The 24,986-nt window shown below is 44.4% G+C and overlaps 1 protein-coding gene across 3 annotated transcripts; it reads right to left on the reverse strand.

Moving 5' to 3' along the window:
- Window positions 1-208: 208 nt before the first annotated feature.
- Window positions 209-24,423, reverse strand: LOC308329514 (uncharacterized protein). 3 transcript variants are annotated; one of them, XM_080783847.1, is made up of 12 exons: window positions 24,315-24,423; window positions 22,871-22,992; window positions 19,949-20,509; window positions 19,282-19,334; window positions 10,530-11,056; window positions 8,671-8,770; window positions 7,281-7,341; window positions 6,318-6,378; window positions 4,721-4,817; window positions 2,258-2,374; window positions 1,410-1,469; window positions 209-979 (listed from the first exon to the last, which is right to left on the reverse strand). In XM_080783847.1, exons 2-12 carry the CDS (start codon window positions 22,914-22,916, stop codon window positions 890-892), a joined length of 1,773 nt encoding a protein of 590 aa, XP_080639973.1. In that variant the 5' UTR covers window positions 22,917-22,992; window positions 24,315-24,423; the 3' UTR covers window positions 209-889. The 3 variants fall into 3 exon arrangements, with proteins under 3 accessions (XP_080639973.1, XP_080639972.1, XP_080639974.1); XM_080783846.1 differs by having other exon boundaries at window positions 1,410-1,487; XM_080783848.1 differs by lacking the exon at window positions 1,410-1,469.
- Window positions 24,424-24,986: the final 563 nt, after the last annotated feature.

Here is a 24,986-nt window from a genome sequence, read left to right on the forward strand (position 1 = left end):
AATCAAGTAAATAGTTTACTCAGACCATGAATCCCAGGGAAATCCCTTATTGCAAGAAAAATAGCTGACCACCCATAAACAGATGTTTGGTGTTATGTGCATAATGAAGGAATATATGACAAATAAATGATCATACACCTTTAGGACCCACCACTTTGAGAACTGGATTGTAAGATGCTCAGAATAAATAACAGCATTTGCTTCATAACTTTATTTCTTTGGCACCAGCTTTGTTTTATATAAACATTTTTTTACAAGACATTTAAAAAATAGGCTTAGATTTTTCAACTTTTGAAAAAGAGGACTTCGGCATCAAAAGCAGTCATAAACATGTTTAAATTATGTGAATATCAAACTGTACAAGCACTCAATGGATGCTTGTCTGTGTCACTTATGACACATAGTTAGTTTATGTAATATAAACAGAGTTTTAGACCAGTGGTGTCTTGGATTCTAAGAGAAGACGCTGCTGATAAAGGGGCAAATTCAGAATCATTTCTGACAATTCCTACTAAACTCTTGTGACATAAAAGTACAGCAGTTCTAGAATATCTTTAAACCCTCCTACATAACATCAAAGTGCAGGGAAAAAAAGTGCATATTTACAGAGGGCTGAAAGGACCAGACAGCTTGACCAACTCTGAAAAGGATCACAGAAAATGCACGGTATATCAGCAGCTAAAGAGAAGTTGGTGCACAACTGGAGAATTTGTCTCCGATTTAGTTTTAAATAGTATGTGACACGTAATACAGTACTACCGATGAAAGAATTCTACCTTGACTTGCACTCCTTTCCTCAAGGTTTCTATGCCAAATATTCCAAATAGACGATCAATTACTTTAAATTTCATTTAAAGCCCTCCTGGAGGGCCTCTTGTGGAGTGAGGAGTCACATCTCAAAGTGACAGTACATGCTCTCAACGTAGCTCAGGACGCGTTGCCAGTCGGGACCTCCCGATCTCAGCATCTCCTCCATCGTCTATAAAACAAAACAGTGACAAAGTGATATTACAGGTTTTTTTTCTTCACGTTTGACATTGTAGGGATACTTCTTCAGCTAGCACAAGAAACCAAAATATAATCTACACAACTCCATCAGTATAACATAGCAAGACTTTACTCTGACATAATTTCCTCTCAGGCACAGCCTAACCCCAACCGTGGACCTAACCTTCGCTAAACTAAACAAACATTTTAGGTGGGAGCTCATGGCAAGAAACTCTGGTCACATCCAACCCTTTTGGGGTAAAGCAATGTAAATACTTAGTGCACCGATTCAACGGTGGGTTTCATCTGTCGTGTACAGTTGTACACACTCAAGAGCTATGAAAACAACTGCATATCACTCTTAAAAAAAAGGTAAAACATGGCCATTTCCTCAAACTGTTAAGTGGTTTCCAGAAGCTCACCAGCGACTGAGCGATTCCAACATTCTCTCCTGTCTTGAACGCCAGACTGAGGTTCTCTTGCTGCAACAGAAAGTGCAACTTCGGAAAACATTAATGATAATATCTCTCCACACGTCTGTGAGATTTGTGCACAGGTCCAGTGTTGATTTTGTTGACTAATACTATGACGAAAAGTCATAGTAGTCGTCGACTACCATTTTTCACTGACAAAAACAAAATGGAAACTAAATATATAGACAATTTCGTCAACAAATAAAAACTAAATTAAAATGTTAGGAAGGGACCAGTGGACAAGAGATCCAGTATAAGTAAAAGACAAGTCATTTTATACTTGGTTGCATGCTGAAAATAGATCTGTGTCGCTCACAATGCGACACAGCGCGATGCGTTGTGAGCTTGTAGATCAGCTATTTTCAGCAAGTGTAAACTCAGCCATTACGACGGCATTAACCCATTTTGGCCGGGAACCCCTTTTGGTGTTTCATTATGTATTACTTTAGCTATTGAAAAATAGAAGATCTACAAGCTCATAGCGCACCACCGAGTGGCACGCTACGACCTTGTAGGTCTGCTATTTTTGAAAAATCGAACGACTGACATAGAAACATAGCTTTTTCAGAACTGTCGGGATGTAGAAGACATTTATTTAGTAGAAAAAATCTTATGATATTTAGTCGACTAAAACTAGATTAACGCTAAAACATTCCAGGTGATAAAAACTATTCAAAAGACTGACTAAAACTAAAAATGTACTGATAAAATCAACACTGGTGCACGCACAGGTCCTACAGTACCTTGCTCTCTGAGCTGAGGGTGCAGTATAATAATAATAATAATAACAACAGTACCTTGCTCTCGGGGCTCAGGGTGCAGTATGGAATGTGCGACGGGAGGTAGGTGTGGTACACAGCGCAGAACGCCAGGCCATCGGCCCAGCTACTGCTGAAGTTGGTGATGTCGATATTCTACGGAAGGAGAGGAAACAGAAAGGGGGATAAAGGTAAATTGCACAGCAATGACAATGCTCTATCTCTGCACATGGACACACTTGTACCTAGTGGTGGAAAGTAACTTTCCACTTACCGGTAAGTACATTTACATACATACATTTACTTAAGTGTCCGCCTCTGAGTATTTCTGATTTCTAGTACTACTACTTCTTTTCCACTACATGTCAGAGGCAAATATTGTACCTTTAAGGTGGTTGCACACTGGACACGTTTTTCGGAAAACCGATGGAGAAACGCAGCTAAAAATCAGAAAAACGTGCTCGGTGTGTGGGGACCTTTACTCCACTACAACTATTTGAAAACTTTAATTACTTGTTACTTTGCAGATTTTGATCATTATATAAAAAAGAAAACACTGAAAATAACCCGATCTACAAGCTCACAATGGGTCGCACCACAACATATTGTGAGCTGCTATTTTTCAAATGATTTTTATACATTTGAAAACTTGTGATTTGGGACATTCTGCGTAATGAGTATACATTTACTTTTGTACTTAAAGTATATTTTGATACCAATACTTTAGTACATTTACTCAAGTAAATTTTGATTACCGGACTATTACTTGTAACGGAGTAGTTCTACATTGCACCATTTATACTTTTACTTAAGTCACAAATGTGAGTAGTTTTTCCACTACTGCGTGTACCTTATATCCCTGAGTGTACTGCTTGTACCTTATATCCCTGAGTGTACTGCTTGTACCTTATAGCCCTGAGTGTTCTGCTTGTACCTTATATCCCTGAGTGTACTGCTTGTACCTTATATCCCTGAGTGTTCTGCTTGTACCTTATATCCCTGAGTGTTCTGCTTGTACCTTATATCCCTGAGTGTTCTGCTTGTACCTTATATCCCTGAGTGTTCTGCTTGTACCTTATATCCCTGAGTGTTCTGCTTGTACCTTATATCCCTGAGTGTACTGCTTGTACCTTATATCCCTGAGTGTTCTGCTTGTACCTTATATCCCTGAGTGTTCTGCTTGTACCTTATATCCCTGAGTGTTCTGCTTGTACCTTATATCCCTGAGTGTTCTGCTTGTACCTTATATCCCTGAGTGTTCTGCTTGTACCTTATATCCCTGAGTGTACTGCTTGTACCTTATACCCCTGAGTGTACTGCTTGTACCTTATATCCCTGAGTGTACTGCTTGTACCTTATAGCCCTGAGTGTACTGCTTGTACCTTATACCCCTGAGTGTACTGCTTGTACCTTATATCCCTGAGTGTTCTGCTTGTACCTTATATCCCTGAGTGTACTGCTTGTACCTTATACCCCTGAGTGTACTGCTTGTACCTTATAGCCCTGAGTGTACTGCTTGTACCTTATATCCCTGAGTGTACTGCTTGTACCTTATACCCCTGAGTGTACTGCTTGTACCTTATACCCCTGAGTGTTCTGCTTGTACCTTATACCCCTGAGTGTACTGCTTGTACCTTATAGCCCTGAGTGTACTGCTTGTACCTTATATCCCTGAGTGTTCTGCTTGTACCTTATATCCCTGAGTGTTCTGCTTGTACCTTATATCCCTGAGTGTTCTGCTTGTACCTTATATCCCTGAGTGTTCTGCTTGTACCTTATATCCCTGAGTGTTCTGCTTGTACCTTATATCCCTGAGTGTACTGCTTGTACCTTATATCCCTGAGTGTTCTGCTTGTACCTTATATCCCTGAGTGTACTGCTTGTACCTTATATCCCTGAGTGTTCTGCTTGTACCTTATATCCCTGAGTGTACTGCTTGTACCTTATATCCCTGAGTGTTCTGCTTGTACCTTATATCCCTGAGTGTTCTGCTTGTACCTTATATCCCTGAGTGTTCTGCTTGTACCTTATATCCCTGAGTGTTCTGCTTGTACCTTATATCCCTGAGTGTTCTGCTTGTACCTTATATCCCTGAGTGTTCTGCTTGTACCTTATATCCCTGAGTGTTCTGCTTGTACCTTATATCCCTGAGTGTACTGCTTGTACCTTATATCCCTGAGTGTTCTGCTTGTACCTTATAGCCCTGAGTGTTCTGCTTGTACCTTATATCCCTGAGTGTTCTGCTTGTACCTTATATCCCTGAGTGTTCTGCTTGTACCTTATATCCCTGAGTGTTCTGCTTGTACCTTATATCCCTGAGTGTTCTGCTTGTACCTTATATCCCTGAGTGTTCTGCTTGTACCTTATATCCCTGAGTGTTCTGCTTGTACCTTATATCCCTGAGTGTTCTGCTTGTACCTTATATCCCTGAGTGTTCTGCTTGTACCTTATATCCCTGAGTGTTCTGCTTGTACCTTATAGCCCTGAGTGTTCTGCTTGTACCTTATAGCCCTGAGTGCGGTTCTGACACCAACGGAGCAGCGAGTTCCTCTTGGAGCCTCCATGACGCCGTAGCAGTAGATTAAAACCATCCTGGGACCTGGACACAAGTCAGCATGTGAACAACAACATCGATTGATTGCATTTTTTGATCGAATAGTTTATTGCCGGAGTTTTCATATCAAGGCCTATTATTTATTTGGCATTTTGCGCTCTCAAGAGTTAAAGATTTAGGGTCCATTTGGTTACCAACTCTCCATCATTTAGCTGCGGACCACGTGGAACCCCCTCAAGGACCACTGGTTGAAAACCACTGCTCTAAAGGGATAGGACCACCTTGCGGTCTTGTTTCCAATCAGGCCCTACCTACGCAATCAATTTATAGACTTGACATAACTAAATTCAATATCATCAAGATTCAAGATACACTGACAAAAGTGTCCCATTATTGTTTTTAACAAAAAATAACAGGACTACTCGTATACCACATGCGAGAGTTAAGAGAACTCCTACAAAATCATCGATATGAGATCTGCTGCTTGGATTCGATGATAAAAAAAAGATTGATAATTTTCTTTTTAAATGAGAATTCCATGCTAGAAGGCTTTCTTACCTTTATTTGTAGTTGTTACGTCCCCACCAAAGAGGTCCAGGTGTTATTTAGTGCAAAAGCGCATTATTGGCTATTTCCCCTACCATAAGCCCTCAATGAATTGAATTGCATTGAATTGGGTATTGTGCTAATTTGCTTATTTCCATCGCTCAAAAAATATTTTTTTGTATACCCTCTCTTCATAAAGTAAATAGTATCCCAAGCGGCACTACTTTACTAATAATGCACTTTTGCACAAAATAACACCTGGACCTCTTTGGTGGGGAAGTAACAACTACAAATAAAAGGTAAGAAAGCCTTCTAGCATGGAACTCTCCTTTAGTGGTGAAAGTTACAGGAGTGCGTTCTGAACTGTACTGATACGTATATTTGATGTATACCGGTACGTCTATATAAATATAATCATAACATCATTTGTGGGAAGTCTATTATAACACATGTGGGGTCTCTTCAAGACTTACAGTATTTCTAGGCTTGAGTTATTCATTAATATACAGATAACATTACATTGAACGGACATAATTAACAATATCATAATTTAGATTTCTTTCCATCTATTTTCTTTTAAATAAATGTGCTTCTCGATTTTTTGATTATCAAAATAGTAAATAGAACAAGTCACTAAGAAAATAATCAAGTGTTGAAGCTCTATACATACACAATATTTAATAAACTAACACGAACAATGGTCATTATAAAACTCCATAGTCTTCCATATGCAATAGTGGTTACTGTGAGTGTGACAGTAATTCCGGTAAAATAGGCGTTTAGTGTTCACAGTGCATTCACTGGCATCAATATCAGTAAATTAGGCTAGATTTACAATCACAGGAAGTAACACTTGAGCCAGCCACTTGGAATGAATCAAAGACTGCTTTGTTATGCGTGTGTGTGTGTGTGTGTGTGTGTGTGTGTGTGTGTGTGTGTGTGTGTGTGTGTGTGTGTGTGTGTGTGTGTGCGTGCGTGCGTGTGCGTGCGTGCACCTACTTGGCGGGAGGCACCTCAGTGAGTGCAGAATTGTACTTGTTTAGCAGCTCCTCTCGTTTCCCTACAATGACATACACACAGTGTGAAAACACTGAACAAATGCACCTGGGAATGCAAACACTGCCCATGCCAACATCTCTTGTGCTGTGTCTCTGCACTGTGACCTTGTGCTGCGTCTCTGCACTGTGTCTCTGCACTGTGTCTCTGCACTGTGACCTTGTGCTGCGTCTCTGCACTGTGACCTTGTGCTGCGTCTCTGCACTGCATGACTTTGTGCTGTGTCTCTGCACTGTGACCTTGTGCTGCGTCTCTGCACTGTGACTTTGTGCTGCGTCTCTGCACTGTGACCTTGTGCTGCGTCTCTGCACTGTGACTTTGTGCTGTGTCTCTGCACTGTGACCTTGTGCTGCGTCTCTGCACTGTGACTTTGCGCTGTGTCTCTGCACTGTGACTTTGTGCTGTGTCTCTCTCTGCACTGTGACCTTGTGCTGCGTCTCTGCACTGTGACCTTGTGCTGCGTCTCTGCACTGTGACCTTGTGCTGCGTCTCTGCACTGTGACCTTGCCGTTCGACCTTTTCAACCCAAAACGTATCTCTTCAGGGCAATCCATGAATAATATATGAATAATATCACTGTCCCATTTGGTGAACGCCTTGAGGCTATATGTTGGGGGTTGTTCGTGTGGGAGTGAGCTATAAAAGCTGTTGGCTTTCTCCATTCTGGGAGTCAGACTGGGGTTTCCATACATGCACAGGTCGTGTAAGTCTTTCTCCTTACTCGAGTAAAATCCTTATACTCTATAACTCTGATATCTTGTGTTGCCTCATTATTCATTGTTTATGAATTGTCTTTTGAGCATGTGTCCCACAGACTGCCTTTACAACCCCACTTGGAGAAGTTGTTGAACCACTGATACACATTCCTGTATGTATGTATGTATGTATATATACAATTACACACACCTGTGCTGCTCCAACTGTTTTGGGGATCCAGGCTCCTGCGGCTCTTGGGTTGACCAGCGTTCTGCAAGACAAGAACATGCACAGATCAGATGTATTCATTTCTTTATTACTCAGTTCTCTCATTATAATGACTTTATATTCTTTATTTATGCAATAATCTTGAGAAAACAAAACCTTCTTTCCTCAAGACCATAAGAAAGTTAAACGTTTTCTCGAGATAAGATATCAAGCCAACTTAATAATATTAATAGCTTAATCAGCCAGTGACTTCCAGAAAAGTATTGATGGCAAGGTCGGTGACGCTGGAGAGACAGCTGACCTCCAGGAAAGACTGGCAGGGTAACAGGGGCCAGCAACCCCTGTTGCAGCACTCGCATGAGGGCACCACGCAAGCTACAGACCGTACAAATGAGCAATACCCCCAGAGTCTCCCGAGAGGAGGGGAGGAAGAGAGACTCAAACAAACGACCTTGACTCAAAAACACTAGACTATGGCCAATGTGGACAAGGACGGATGCATGCACACCGCACAGACTAAAGTCTGTGAGACGTAGGAGGACCCTAGTTCCAAACGGAACTAGAAAGATGGCAATTGGACTGACAACCTTCATCTTACGTCCATATCAGACCCGGAGAACGCTTTGTCCATATTCTTTTTACAGTCTATGGTCGAAACATGGTTAGGGGTTCCACCCGATGACCTATTCCAGGCTTTATCCATTACAGAGGGATTATAATTGCATCTTTGATGTATTTACAAACTGACACGAGGTCAAGTCAGAAAAGCGCAAATTTTGATTCCAGTCTGTGGATTTAAAAAAAAGGCATTCGTGACAGATATAATATGCCACGATAATGTTGTATCTCTCTCACACACACACACGAGAAAAACAATAGTGCCATGTGCTCAAAGACTAAAAGTATGAGAAGACAAACTCCTCATACAAAATAATGGTTTGACCGATTTAGTAAATTCCTTCAAATTACAGTCAGAACACACTTCTAAAACTTCATCACAAAAGATAAGGTTAAACGAATGATTTGTTTGCCAGTTTGAGGAACAAAAGGAATGTTTATATTGCAACGGTACATTTTCTTCTAGAAACTGTCACAGGCGCTTATTATACTGCAATTCAGACTAGAAGTCAAATGTTTACAAATGCTTGAAAATGTTTCGTTTTCTCATGATCAAGGAAATCAAGTCATTATCTGGAGAAGACTAACACCGTTTAATAAGATGAATGACTCGAGATCAATATCACGACGAGATCAGTATCAGTACCATACCTTTAATTTAGAGTGCATTGAAACTGGAACATATCTACCCTACAGTACTTGGACGAACAGAAACACATATAAGGATCATGACACCTGTAGAATGTGTCCACACCTTGTTTGTAGATCCTGCCGGTATGCTGGTATTGGACTGGGAGATTCCATTTGGCACAGCAGGAGAGGAGTCGGAGGACACGGGTAGCCTAGACAGACTTCTGCACGCACACACACACACACACACACACACACACACACACACACACACACACACACACACACACACACACACACACACACACACACACACACACACACACACACACACACACACACACACACACACACACACACACACACACACACACACACACACACACACACACACACACACACACACACACACACACACACACACACACACACACACACACACACACACACACACACACACACACACACACACACACACACACACACACACACACACACACACACACACACACACACACACACACACACACACACACACACACACACACACACACACACACACACACACACACACACACACACACACACACACACACACACACACACACACACACACACACACACACACACACACACACACACACACACACACACACACACACACACACACACACACACACACACACACACACACACACACACACACACACACACACACACACACACACACACACACACACACACACACACACACACACACACACACACACACACACACACACACACACACACACACACACACACACACACACACACACACACACACACACACACACACACACACACACACACACACACACACACACTTTCTGAGGATTAGCCAAATGATTTCCATGAACTAATTAGTCACCTCACCATTAGATGCCTCCCTGTACAGGGACAGGTTTAACCCTAGTGTGGAAGGCTCATTTCTACCCGATCACATGATACAATTCTCAACATAGCCAACGTACAAGCTGTCAAGCTCACGACGCGTCGCAATGACTTGTAGATCTGCTTCATGACTTGCCCAAGATAGGGACGCTGGGGTTCATGTGGTTAAAGCAATTCCTTGATAAGTGAGGACTGGTTTTCTGATCTGTCCGAGTGTCCTTGAGAGGATTATATGGCACTACAATAAGACACACACACACACACACACACACACACACACACGATGTGGAGGCCGTGGTTACACTTGAGCCAGACTGCTATATAAAATGATTCTAACAAAATCCCTGTCCTCAAGTGACCCTGTGGAGGGGGGCTAAAATGTGTCACATTCAGAGACAGAACAACAACAGAAAACAGAGCCCACAAAGTCGCCTCTAACTGGATTTGGTGATTCTCATCCGTTTTCAATTACTGTGACAGAGCAAAAACAATTGGCAAAAACAAAAAGGGAGCTGTTAAGGAAACTTATGTAATAATGTTGTCCAACTGTGTTGCATAGGTGACCATGAAGCCTGATTTATGCTTAGTTGTGAGACACTGACCACACATGACAAAGTATATCAAGCCCTTAACCCATTTAGACCCGAGAACAGATTCTACAAAATATGTCTTCTAAATCAATCAGTTTTCTGAAAAACCTGTTTCTATATCAGTGGTTCTCAAAGCTTTTAATGTCAAGGACCCCAAAACATATGTAATTGGCCACCGACCCCCATCTGAAAATATGTTGTTCCAGGGACCCCCCAGAAGCAAAGATTTGAGTTAAAAACACTCGCTCTGAAAGAAAATATATTCAAAGATTTGCGCCACATTTTGCTAAAGTATAACAATGCTTAAAACACCAAAAGGGGTTACCGTCCAGAATGGGTTTAGAAACAATGTAATCATTTCCAACACAACACTTTAATTCTATTTTTTGGGGTGATTTAATTTGGTTTGGATTCATCCAACTCACAGGCACCATTCAGCACTTTGGTAATCTTCGCTCACCTGGACCTCTCCGTGGCCACCGTCCGTCGCATCTCATTGGCCTGCCCCTCCTCTCCCCGCCTCTCCTCATTGGTCAAAGTTCTCAGGTACCTATTGGCCACGCCCTTAGAGTCCATTTTACCTTCCTCCGTGACAGAATTCTTCGCCGCTTCACTTGGGCTCCCTCTCGCCGTCCCTTCTCTTCCCGCCCTGTACGTCCCTCGTTCCCTACCCCGCTGGGCGCCTTCCCGCTCGTCGCAGTTGGAGATCTCCGTGGCGGCGGGCCTGTCGCGGCGGGCCCGATTCGGAGCCTGGGCCTCGACTTTGCCCTGGGCCTCAGCGAGAGCGCTGTGCCCCGGCCTGCTCTCCTTCAGCTCGTCCCTCAGGGTGGCCAGCTGCCCGTCGGCCTCCCTCCGTTCCCTCTCCAGGTCCCTGTGAGCCGCGCGGAGGGCCGCTAGCTCCTCCTCCGCCTCGGCCCTCAGCCGGTCCGCCACAGCTACCGCCACCTGCAGGTCGGACTGGAACTGCTGCCACTCGCTGCGCTCCGCCTGCCGGGGGGGGGGGGGGTTATATGTGCGATTAGCAACCATGTGCAGACGCTACTTTTGTTGACGTTCATATCTTTACGAAACATGGAGCTAAATAAAATCTATCTATTTTTACATACATAACATTTTACGGCGATTTCTTTATTAATATTCACTACAGTCCTACTAGACCCCAGGAAATTATATCTGGCCACAAACAATCACAGGATCTACTGAATGTGAAGGGGGATACTAGGGGGATGCCATAATGTGTGTCGTATAGGCTCAATATGTCAGTTTGTCACCTACCCCTTCACATTCAATAGATCGCGTGGCCAGATGTAATTTCCTGGGGTCTAGTAGGACTATAGTAAATAATAATAAAGAAATCACCATATTTCTTGGTATTTTTTTATATATATATATATATATATTTAGCCACTTCGAATGCCCCCGCCCCCCTGTCAAAAATAGCTAAAATCGAAGAAAGCAGCAAATTAAAAAAATATTTTATCTTTTACTTTCTCTAATAACAACCTAAAACAAATAACAAACAAACCGTGGTTAAAAAGACAAAGTTGTCTTTTAAGCATCTTAAAGATGGGCCAACATTTCATAGTAATCCAGTAGACATGCATTAGTCCAAATCAATAAATAATACATAACTTTTCACCAATCACAATATTTCACAGTAAACGCACAGAGCCATTTCCCATTCATGACCAAATCAAGTGGCTACCTCACCTCAGACCATTATAGAGTAATTCATGACTAATCGCCTGTGACAAATCACTTCACACAAAGCACTATTGACAAAATTGCAATGGAGCTCATTCCATCCGACACCAATACACCCCAATTAGATGTGACGGGCTGGCCAAACGCAATAACTCAATTAGATGTGACGGGCTGGCCAGACGCAATAACTCAACCCTCAGCAGACACTGAGGTCTTGAATGATCGGCCCTCATCACGCAACTGAAATGTCTGCCGAATGAGCAGCAAGTCACGGCAGGCAGACAGCAGTGGAAGGAGCGTCAGAACTCTAACGAGGCGAAAATCAACCCTCACTGTGCCAATTTCAGTTTCACCCCGTGTCCTCCATTCAGAAATCAACACGTGAAAGGCTGTTTACTGACTGATCTCAGTGTGTGAGAACGAGAACGAGAACGAGAACACACACACACACACACACACACACACACGATTAACGACAATTTTGTAAATGCTGTTTTTACCATTTCATTTCTATTTTTGACCCAACAGTCCCTACACACTGGGAACATAATGTTAGCGGTTGGCCGGCCACATAAATGCCTATAGCGGAATCCCTGGCTTTAACCCCCAAATCTATCCTCTAAATGCCAAACTCTACTGTAACCTAGCATGAATCCTTCCCTAATTGTAAGCCTAACACTCCCCATCCTTTGAAAACAACCATTTCTCTAGTGAGGACCAGTGAAATTGTTCTCAAAATGTCAATTTGGTACATTTGGCCACACACACACACGCGCACGCGCGCGCGCGTGCAAAGTTAGATCAAAGTTTCCTAACACCGTATAATTTCTGAGTGAAGCAAAAAAAACAATATCGCAGTAAAAAGGGCATGTATATCACTCTCCAGCAGCCTTAATGAAGACCCCTCCTTATTATCTATGATTACTAGACCACAATGGTCTGGATCGGCTATATCAACGCCTTTTCTTTCTCTTTTCCTTTTTGTAAAAGTAAACACAACTCTCCAACATGCGAACATCGAGCGGAGAAAGAGATCCAGTTTTTGGTGTGCTTTTAGGTGCATTCCCAGAGCATATCGGTGCCTTGGACAAGCACAAACACTGCCCCTGTGGATACGACGCACACACTTCAAAAGAGGCCCTCGGAACAAGCCAGCCAAGAGGTAAACGATACCAGACCATTAAAACAAAGTGAAGCAACCATCTACATAAAAGGGCAGAGGAGGAGAAATGAAAGAAAGACAAAACAAAGAGAAGAACTTAAGGATAAGAAAGTAGCTGGAAACATGCACAGACTTGGGCTAGCGAACCGAGGCAGAGGGTACATAAAAGTTAGTGTACGTGTGTGTGTGTGTGTGTGTGTGTGTGTGTGTGTGTGTGTGTGTGTGTGTGTGTGTGTGTGTGTGCTTGCATGTGTGAAAGAGAAGTACGGAGAGTGAGGAGGAGTGTTGCAATGTAACCCACAGAGAAATGAAGGAGTGGAAGGGGTAGGGAGGGAGGGACTAGGGAGGCCTGGTAATTAGATGAAGAATGGATTGTGAGGAGAGGAGGAGGAGGAGAGGAGAGAGATCCCAGCCAACTTGTTTCCTCATCTGACCAGCGACTCAAGACCACAGCTGGGCCGCATTATATTGGATGCACGCACGCACACGCACACACACACACACACACACACACACACACACACACGCATATCATATTCCATCCATCTCTCCCTCCCTTCCTCCCTCCCACACACACACACACACACACACACACACCTCCCTCTTTTCTCTACTGCCTCTCCACCAAACCACACAGTACAACTCTCTCACACAAATGCATCCACAATGAGCTGGAAGGTGGATAGAAGACTCTCTGCTTGGCTAAACGGCGCAAAACAAAACATCAAATGGACCGCCAAGATGTCGGGAGACAACCCTGGCTTTCTCGCAATGTGACTGAGGTGTCTCACTTCGTATTTGAAAGAGAACCATTCCATCCGTAATAATATTCAGTGTCTGTTGATTTTACTCAGAAAGGTGTACAAAATGTAACCAAATGGACCCGTAACATTTTGCACACACTCCCGAGTAAAAAAACGAAACAAAAGAGGGATAAATGAATGCTCAGGTATATACTGCGTAGGCTGAATATTAAGACACACTACATCAGAGACATTTAGCATGTCTGCTAAAGGAAACAGGAAGGAGCACTCTCCTCTTCACACTGAGATAAGACTGTTGATTCTCACACACTCTCCCTCCCTCCCTCCCTCCTCAAGGACTGATCTAGTGCCCCACTGCAGGCCCAGATGTGGACTCTGCACGCACACACGCACGCACACACACACGCACACACACACACACACACACACACACGCCATTTAGACATCCGACTCCCTGATAATGCCTGGGAAATGTCCCAACACATTGGGAATTTGGGAGATACCGTATTGTGCGCATGTGTGTATTTGGCAGCCATCTGTCCCCTGGCTGCACATCACATCCACACCCCGGCTTCCTAACACATACTTAAGAGAGACATCTCATCTCTGCCGTAGATCCTCTCTCCAGTTTTCCGGTTAAGCGTTTCCATACCATTGGTCTTCCAAAGTGGGGGCGGCCAGGGAGGCCAATTGGAAAGGAGAGGAAAAATGACAAAATAAAAAAATATATAATATATTTATTTTTAAGCCATTTCACAATAGGGGTTGTGGCTATTTTGGCGTCATTGGTATGGAAACGTTTAGGAACCCCTGCTCTATGACTGACACACACACACACACAGAATTTGCATTGCAAATCATTTGACATAGACACCCACAGACCCCCAATACAAATTAACTTTAAAGCTATAAACAGCGGTCTGGCTCAGGGGAGCAGCCACTGTGCTCAGAAAGAGACCCACATAGTCTCACATGGTGAGCAATAGAGACAGAGATAAAAAGCATCGAGAAAGACTAAATTAAATGAGAAAGAGAAAGAAAGAGAGAAAACAAGGGAGCCTAAAGCCTCATTTCTGGAAATCTCCAGTACCATCCACCTGGAACTGATCCCAAACCAGTTCTCTAAGAGATCCACACACTGCATGTTCAAAACACTGTGTTCATGCCGTGTGTATACAGCCCATGCAGCGCTGGACATACACAAGCAGTCAAGCAGATGGCACATCAGATAACATATTTGGTAGGTAAATGCGAGCGGATTACGCTGCATCTCCCAGCTATATACAGGGCCTGTAGGAATGGAGGGGAGAGAGAGGCCTGAATTAGGGAGAACGGAGGCACTGAGAGAATGAGAGGACGGATAGATTTAGAAAACGGGGTAAGGGGTCAAAAGACGGTGACAGACAGAAAAGCAATGGACCGGAGACGAGTGGAATGTCGGGTAATTCCCATTCAAGTCGATGGCAAAATAAAGTTTATCTACCATGAATAAATAAAGCCGACACCCGAACACACAAGTGACGTGTTGGGAGCGGTTAGCACCGCTCAAAAAGACGGGGAGGAGGAGATGAGGCAAGGAGGCCGACGAGCACTAAGCTGTGAGGTCATTGTTTTGAGTTCTCGGACTCAAGGAGGCGCAGTGATGGAGAACGGACGAGAGAATTAGAGAGGGAGGCACAGAGATTAGGGGAGGGGGGTGAGTTATACAATACAACACTCAACCCACACATTCAAAGCAAAACTCTCTGTGCATCTGCGATGTGCGTCTCCCGTTGCAACACACATGCGTGACGTCAACACGGCCAGGCGGCCAGTAAGTCACAGTGAGAGCGGAATTATTTTAAACAAAACAAGTTCTGTCTCCTCTACAGCTGAACGCGAGGCCCCTGAACATCAACCACCCCCCCCCCCCCCATCCTTCTCCTCCCCCGCACAGCACTCCACCTCTCGCTGTCTCTCCACAAAGGGCTCCCAGGACACCACAACAGGCCACGAGTTCATAAAGTCGTTCTTTGCTAAGCTTATATTGCTCCGCCGGGGGCCCACATAAACACAGACGCTGGACAGCACTGGAGTTAGGATTGAAGGGCTACCTCATTGTATACTAGCGCTCCAGCTCACCCAAACCCCGGGCTTGCATTCCCAGACAAACATGCAGCAGCGCTGGAAGAGAGTTGAAGGGACTAAGACAAGGATAAGACAGGGTGGCGGGAAGGAAAGGAGATACGATAAGTTGAGATTTGACTGGAGAGAAACACTGACGGCATACACATCATGGGGTCAGCATGCCTGAGTTATTAAGCAATTAAGCCCTCTACACTGCATTGTACAAGAAATAGCGGAAATAGGACATCTAATGGCAGAACCAAAATAAATGCCGCCAGGTTGAAAGTGGTTAAATTGACAGAATTAGGCCATCTTCATGCTGGAAGACATGCAGCTTGGGCCGCGGCTGAGCAGTCTAGGCACCTATAGGCATGCCCCCCCCCCCCCCCGTCTCTCCCACCCACCCCCCCGTCTCTCTCCCCCTTTCCTGTCACATTACTGTACCCGGTCCCTATCAAATAAAGGCTAAAAAAGCCATAAGAAATATCTTAAAAAAGAAAAGAAAAGACAGAGCGCCAAGAGAAAAGGACAGGAGAGGCACACGTCACGTCATACGCCAGCTGTTCCAATCTGTGGCAGATCTGGAGGAAGTCGGGAGCCCCAGGCCAGAATCCCCTTAAGGGCGTGGACCGGGGAACGGTTGACAGGAAATTAGTAAGCATAACTAAACAAAAAAAATTAAGCGTACTGTTCCTCAGCAATATGAAATGCTTAAGCACGATGAGGAGATAATTCCTTAATCTTGCAAAATGGGTTGGGGCCACACTATGGGTCGACCTACATTTTCTTGGTGGGGTCCAGAACAGCATTAATGAGGATAACGCTGTCTTTCAGGTCCTTAAGGAATCTGTTAAATTCAACTCGTCACATCTCATTTCTTTCCACAGTTTGTATCAGCCACTTGATCCTATAGTCACGTATGGTGTACTTATTTGGGGCATTTTTGGAACATTTGGAAAAAACAGAGTGGCAAAGAGATTTGTTGCAGAGGGAAACAAGGAGGGGGCCAAAGTGCCCCCCCTGGGGACTCAATCAACACAGTATAGGGTTTAAGTGGTTAAACAGCAACAGGTACACTGCATTTAAAGATGGAATGCCGTAATGTTTTTCACGCCTAAAACCATATATTATAATTGTCTCCACCAGCAAAGGCATGGGGAGAGAGTATGTTTTGCACTCCGTCCGTGTGTGTGTGTCCGTCCGTCCGTCCGTCTGTGAAGAGCTAATCTCCGGCACCGTTAACCCGGTCGATGCCAAATTTTGCACACACACTCCATGGATGCCAACGATGAACCTCTGGCCCAGAATTTCCAGAATGGCCTGTTACAGAGCCACCAGGAGGCCGCTTTGTGCAAAACAAGTTTTTGGACAGTACACACATTTTGTCCAAACATCAAGCAAATTGGTACACAGACTCTCTAGAGCCATTCAACGAAACGGGTCTTTCAGATTTCTCAGACTCCATCCTGATTGGCTAAGATTGGCTTCCAAAGTTCGCAGGAGTGCTCAGTTTCAAACAAAATGCTGCAAATCATGAACACATTGTGTGATTTCCGTGAAATTGAAAACATTCCCACTAGGCCGAGGAAGAAATGCCACATGAACATTTTCAACTCAGCCTCATGGTGGCGCTATAACTCGCCGAAAAGTGTTTTTACTGCACGGATCTGTGGATAACTTTGTATGCCAACTCCCTATAAGCCAAGGAAAAACCTTTGCCTGGAATTTTTCACATCTGCTCATTATAGCACCACCAGGAGGCCGACATATGTAAAACACATTTTCTAATATTACTCCTTCAGATTTTATCCAAATTTCACGGAAATCAGTACACAATACATCTCTCCATAGTCATGTGATCAAGACGGGTTTGATTGATTTCTCATAATCCACCCTCATTGGCTACAATTGGCTTCTAAACTTTTCAGGAGTAGCCCGCTTTATATAAATCGCCACAACTACTCAACGCAGCGTCCGATTGTGGTGAAACTGTGCATGCATTTTCCCACTAGGCTTTGGAAGAAATGCCACTTGACAGTTTTCAAATCAGCCTCATGGTGGCGCTACAACAGGCCAGGCCAGGCCAAGCCACGTCTCACACACACACACAAACACACACACACACACCCCCCCCTACAACAGGCCAGGCCAGGCCAGGCCAGGCCAACTAGAAAAAGCGCCCTTCTGGGCACAGGTCTCAAATGTTTAGGAGGGGTGTGTGTGTGTGTGTGTGTGTGTGTGTGTGTGTGTGTGTGTGTGTGTGTCACACACACACACACACACACACATATAATGGCTGAGAGGCGTAGTGAGACACGAAACGGAGTGTTTCCGATCCTCTCAGACATTATAAAATACCCGGGAACCTGGGACCTCGAGTGGCTTATTGCTTTTCTAAAACGGTTAAGACTTCAGTTCAAATTCGATTTGAAGTGCTCATTCTATCTCAATGTGATAGTTCCAACTTCCAGCCATAGGAGCAATGTTTGGAACTATAGCCCATAGGCACCCGCTTTGTGGCATGCCTGACAAAGAACTCCATATATGGGCATAAAAGGGACACAGACATATCTGGGTGGGGAATGCATTTCAACTTGCATCAATCCAAGTAGGCCAGCACCGTTGTAGAGGCCCCACGGGTAAAATAATCCAATAAATGAATGGTTCTGATGCTGTCCTGGGTAGTTTCACTTTGGACAGAGGAACAAGGCACCTTTGACAGTCAAGAGATCACGGACAGACAAAGACCATCTCAAAAGCAGCGTTTCCTCCTCCTGGGCCTCTTTGGACCGGAGGAGAGGACAGGAAGACCTCCATTAGCAGGACTGTCCGTCCCCCTGGGGGGCGGGCCGTTTCGTGTGCGGGCGGGGTGCTAGGGGTTGTGTTTTTATCTCGGAGATGAGAGGCCGCACAAACCCTGACCCATGCCTCAGGGAGTGTGTCACTTCCTGTTTATATTTCTATACTTATCCACTCAAGTCCCTCTCGGCGTGTTGAAGTGGATGTACAGAGAGATCATAGTGATTAAACAGGACTTAACTGCAGTTTACTGCCTTTCTGGGGCGCACACACGCACGCACTCACACACGCACGCGTATGTGCATTGCATTGCATGCGTATGTGCATTGCATGCTGCAATTCGAAACTGGCCCCCGTAAAATCTGAATCCCTCCCCTCCCACCGCCCACCCCTTTTCCCCTCACTGTATGTTTCTTTTCCCTTTTTACCTCCTTTATGATGAATTCCTGTTCTGTTCTTTGACTATATAGAAGTGTCTATTTGTACGTCTCTAAATGTTTTGATGAATTGAACAAGGTGGACCCTCTTGCTAACAAGTGTAATGCTTAATTGGGTTGTCTGCTCACAGTTAACAGTCTTTGTATTGAGTTTGTGCTCGTGATGTACTGTAATTCTGCAAACTGTTAATACATATTTCAATCAATCAATGTCTAGATCATTGGATGTAAAAGTCTTACCTGAATGGTGCTTCTCAATGTTGTCACTTCTGTCAGTAGACCTCTCAGTAGCTCTGGGGGAGAGAGTACATGTCACTGTCACGTGCATGTCTTGAAGTGGATCTCTCCGTAAGAGAATGCAGTAACGTGACCAGGGGGGTGACCAGGGGGGTGGCCTTATGCCCTTTCGGGGTAGTTGTTGCTATAATATACAGTATATAATAGCAACATAATGTTTTTGTAATTTTCGAATAAATATTTGAAGTTTTTCAGAAAATGTAGGTCAGGATTTAAAAGGCGTTTTTAGAATCGGCCTCAGGTCTAAATCGGTGCAAACTCTGAACGTGTGCCCTAACCGACACATTCAATTCCATTGGCTTAAATTGGCCTTTAGGTGACAAATGCCACCCCTGGAATCTGACTAGCCACCCCGGATGCCACCCATTATCCTAAACTATGATTGGCTATCTTCCCAGTCAGAGAGCATCTAATTTAATTATTATTTTTTAAATTAAACTTCGAACACAGGAATGAAAGACACCATAGTGTTAGTAATTATGGACTCCACTGATGGGTAGTGCCGACAGAAATATTCAATTAATATGCGTGTGCTAGCCGGCATGTGCCCACGCTCGTACTTCAAGACACCCCCTGCAGTTGGGCCACCCTGGTCACAAGTCTCTCTCACCCGTTGCGCTCAACGCGTCATCCTGAGCGCTGGCAGTCCCCAGTGTCGTCCTATACTCCTCCAGCATCCTCTCCATCTCCTCTCCCTGGACGCCCCGAGCCCCGTTGGTCTGCAGCGGAGACGGACACAGACCGCTGTCCCCGTCCGAACAACTGGACTCGGAGGGGCTGGCCGCGGGCGACGAGGGTGGCCTCTTGGTGGGACTGGCCTCCAGACTCTTGGCCTGGCTGAGGCGAGTCCGGGGGGTGGAGGTGGACGGACAGCCGTTACGCCCCGGAGCAACCGGCGGCCTTTTGGGTGAAACCATTCCCGGTTTGTTCTGCACCGGGGGCGTGGTCACGGGACAGATCGTGGTGCTATTTGGGCTGATGGGCGTAGGGGTAGTGGGAGGAGGGGGCTGGGTTGGCGCGGTCGGGGCGGTGGGACCAAGGTGTGATTTTGTCCCGACGGGGACTGGCCCAGAGCCTGCGGCAAAATCTACAACAGATGCAGGTTGTGGTAAGCTGGGCACATCACTCACAGGAGAGTTGGGAGCAGTGTGGAAAACATCCAAGTGAGCACCTGAGACAAAACAAAACAAAAGACAAGTAAGATGTGGGTATGTGCGCGCGTGACATCAAAAGTTATATACCCAAAGTTATGCGGGACCACCTACTGAGTGGCAAAAAACTACTTTCTGGCCTTGACAGCCCATACATGCAAACAGAAAAGTCCTATCTGATTGCATTACAGTGAGTAAATGTCGTTTGAGGTCATTTAATGATTACCCGACCTTAAACAATGTTAAACTCACTTTGCCACTCACTTTATGCATGTGCACACCCTCTATTATTATGTATTTTTGCAATGTGTTCCCCCCCCCCACACACACACAGAGAATGGCTGTCTGACATGATAAAGCACGTTGAGAGAATGGAGCTAGGTGGTCACTAGTCTGGCACACCGACACATTCAGCACTCTCTGCCAAGATGACCAGTTGAACAAGTCCCTGTTGGGCAGCTCATAAATAAGCCATCACTCTGAGGATGAATAGCCCGATACTAGTCTGAGAATAGACATTCCTCTTGAGCAGTCACAGTCCACTGCGCCCTTTCCAAAAAGAATTCTTGAGAGCACAACACAGGCGACCCAGTGTTTCCCACATACAGGGACTTATCTCTGGTGTGCCACCACAATAACAACAATATCAGACCATCCTGTCTGCAATATTTGCCAAACTGACGAGCATTAACATGCAGTATCGACAGTTTGTCTTACACATGCACATCCTGTCCACTGCATTACTCTGCATCTTCTCTTCCAACCACCACAAATACACTCAAAATCAGGGGGGAAATAAACTAGGCTCCATTTCACATTGTGTCTGTTTCAATTCTATTCCTGCGTTTCCTTCTTTGGACAATAGAACCCACAGCGCCTGCAGAATGGGTGCGTTTTGACATATGACTCACGATTTAGTATAAATTTGCAGTTACACGCTCATGTCGACAGACAAAATAATGGGGGGCTTGTTTTATGACATTCTCACGGAGCTCGTCTTTAAAGCTGCAATCCTGGACTTAATAAATGAATAAAACATGATTTGAACCACTGCTGTATAAGAGTGTGTTAAAGGTAGGGCAAGTAATATTTATTTGTGTTAAATAGTGCTATATTCTGATAGTACTAGTGTTTGTTCAGTAACAGGACTCAAGTCTCTCCAGCCCTTTAATAAACAGAAAATGCATTTTAAGGTTGGAATACCAATTATGATCCAATCAGGAGAGAGAATTTACACAGTATACAGATTGACCAATTGAAAATGGAAGTGATGACAAAGAAATGAGCAGACAAAATTGGAACACTATAAAATTGAAGCTGATAAATTGGTACTCTCTCCTGATTGGCTGAAATTGCCACCTGAAAATGTAATTTCTGTTTGGAGAGATGGGGGACGGAGTCCTGTTACCGAACAAACAATATAGCATAGCAATGATTACTATCAGAATATACTGCTTCAACCTTTTAATTAAACTTTTTTGTTTTAACCAAAACATCATTTATCCTACCTTTATACAATACAACCAGTACGACTGCAGCGATTGGAGGTAGTCTAACCATGGCGTAGGTGATAAGGTGACCACCAAGAACTACAACATGACGTCACGCCACAGCGATAAGCTACTCATCGCTCGCTCACCCAAACACATCTCTCTGATTTTACCAACCACCGTTTCGGTGGTCACCTTATCACCTAAAACTGGAGTATGAATAGGCCTTCACTCAGTGGTTGACGGGTAGTTCTGCCTGAAGCTCCTGAGCCAGATATTTGCCCTGGCCAAGAAGCGAGCGGTATATTTGAATATTACAGGTTATAGCTTTCATTTCCTCATCCAGTGTTCCAGAGTGTTTACAATCTCAGAGGTCCCGATTTACACTCGCAGTTAAATTAACATGCTGGAGAGGGGTGTGTGTGTGTGTGTGTGTGTGTGTGTGTGTGTGTGTGTGTCATGCACATTGAGTGTCAGAGAGAATTAGGCTTCCAGTGATTAATCCGCTGCCCTTCTGCTGAGCCCGGGGAATTCTGCCGATTCATCACAGCTGGCCCCTCCGTGGCCACGACCAATCTCATGGGGACGCCAGGAGAATGACCACTCACTGAACAACGTGCAGGAGTGGAGCCAAGATTCCTGCTGCTCAAACACACACACACACACACACACACACACACACACACACACACAGAGCTTCTATTCCCCTTTTGTTGCTCTCAATCTCCTACTTCTCCTCACCTTCCATTCTGTTTCTCATGCATTCTTCTCTCTCTCTCTCTCTCTGGTGGTGTGTGTGTGTGTGTGTGTGTGTGTGTGTGTGTGTGTGTGTGTGTGTGTGTGTGTGTGTGTGTGTGTGTCAGAGAGTGTCAGAGAGAGAGAACGATGTACCTGTGGCTGGTTGTGCGTGGCCATCCTTACTGGAGAAGTTGCCCATGCTGCAGTGAGGGTGTGTGGGAACCAACGTGGCCCTTGCAGGCGCTGGCTTTATCTCTCAGCCTCCACACGAGTTCCTTCACGTACGCAAACACCAACAGAGACAAACACATACAAGGAGACATTACTTGAAGTTGGAACCATCACACACACACACATTACAGAGTATAATCGTAAAATAATGGCGCTTATCATTCATAATCGCTTCCATGTTGAAAACTTGAACTTGTTCAGACAAAAACTAATTTGTGGTGCCTGACATCAAAACGTTTGAGAAGCATTGGCACATACACGCTTCTGCATTCCACCAGGGAGGGAGACGTGGGCCTATCATATCAGTCAGTATTGGTCTATATAGGCTATGAAGAAGACCTTGGAAATTATGGTGCAGTTCAGTCAACTTGGGAATGATATCAGTAATTTGCAGGTATAGTGACTACAAGTCTGGACCAGAGAGCTGTACAAGGCAATAATAGAACTCAAGCAGCACAAACAACAGTCATTGAAGAAGTGCAATCATTGTTCATTTGAATGCTCATTTGGTTTAGTGCAGAGGCCAATATCGTTTTACGTAGCCAAACCAAATCACAAAGATGGGATGTAGGTGCCATGAAGCGGCGTACCAACAACACCCATGTGATTGATTTATTGATTGATTGAAATCTTTATTAACAGTTTGCAGAATTACAGTACATTTCAAGCACAAACTCAATACAAAGACTGAACCACCAGTGAGCACTAGGCCTACTGCAAAAATCCTGAGCTCTCAAAATAGCCGTTTGTTGTAGTCTACGTATTGTATCCCTGAGAGGGAAACAAAATGCACCCAAATTGACCCATTTGGTTACATTTCGTACCATCTCGGAGATAAACTGAGGACTTTACAAAACACCCGCCATATGTGAACTGAACACAATTGTTGTTATTGTTCAGCTGAAACTTCAGGCATAATGAGAATGAGCGAAAAGCTTAGAGTGTTTAACTGGTCTAAATTACGGAGGACGGACGGGCAAGATGCATTCATTGATTACTGATGGATTATATCGGTAGTAGCCCCATACCTGCCCCCCGCGAAACAAAGTTTATATTCACGTTAACTTTTACTTCACTGAAATCTTCTCTACTGCAGTTTCGTCTATAGGTTGCCAAAGCACCGTTTTCCTGGTCAACAACAATCACAACTTTCACGCTCGGTTTTTGGTGGGACCAAAAAACGTTACATTTTATATCCGAGATACTTGCGTCTCCTCTTTTAGCTCATGGTCCATAGCGTTAGCTGGACCAGAGGAGCTACTCCTCCTTTTAAGACATTAATAGGATCAATAATTTATCTGGCGTAAAGTTTCCCACAAAGAAAAACTGCACGACTGTGATTGTACAATATAAAATAGAAACATACCCCTGGCTGAGACGATGAAAATGTAGTTTAAAATCCTTTTGTTCTCCGCTCCGCTCGCTGCTGGTTCGAGAGTTCACTGTCTGCACCTTCGTATCGCGCCGCGCCGCACGCACACTGCCTTGTGGTCTCTCTGCAATGACGGAGGATGTCCGGTAGAGGGCAGAGTTAGGCTGTGGTAGTGGTATGATACCTGTTGCCCTCTCAAGGAAACAAACGGTAATCTAACTTCTCAAGTGTGGTGTGTTTTTGATTGATTGATTGAAATATATAGAGACTGTTAACTGTGAGTGGACGACCCAATTAAGCCTTACACTTGTTTACAACAGGGTCCACATTGTTCAATTCATCAAAACATTTAGAGACAAACAAATAGACACTTCTATGTAGTTAAAGAACAGAACAGGAATTCATCATATAGGAAGCAAAAAGGGAAAAAATGAGGGGAAAAGGGGGGTAAAAGAAAAAGAAAGACAGAGTGCAGGGCGCCTGCACACAACACCATGCGTTGATGCATGTGTGCACATGTGCAGGCACCCATCACCATGTCCATACAAAAACATAGTAGGCCTACAACAGATAAAAGGACAAAGTGCAGGGCGCCTGCACACAACACCATGCGTTGATGCCATCTGTGCATATGTGCAGGCACCCAACACCACGTCCATCCTTTGA

The sequence above is a fragment of the Protomyctophum bolini genome, assembly GCF_963924005.1.
Source record: "Protomyctophum bolini genome assembly, chromosome: 15".
Lineage (NCBI taxonomy): Eukaryota > Metazoa > Chordata > Actinopteri > Myctophiformes > Myctophidae > Protomyctophum > Protomyctophum bolini.

Bases quoted from the DNA above. Each gene is read 5' to 3' on its own strand.
- LOC308329514 (XM_080783846.1), bottom strand. From the start codon at position 22,916: ATGGGCAACTTCTCCAGTAAGGATGGCCACGCACAACCAGCCACAG. The intron at 19,335-19,948 runs GTGAGAGAGACT...TCTCTCCCCCAG, and splicing joins TGACGCGTTGAGCGCAACGG to AGCTACTGAGAGGTCTACTG. The intron at 2,375-4,720 runs GTACAAGCAGAA...CTCCTTCCGTAG, and splicing joins ACCGCACTCAGGGCTATAAG to AATATCGACATCACCAACTT.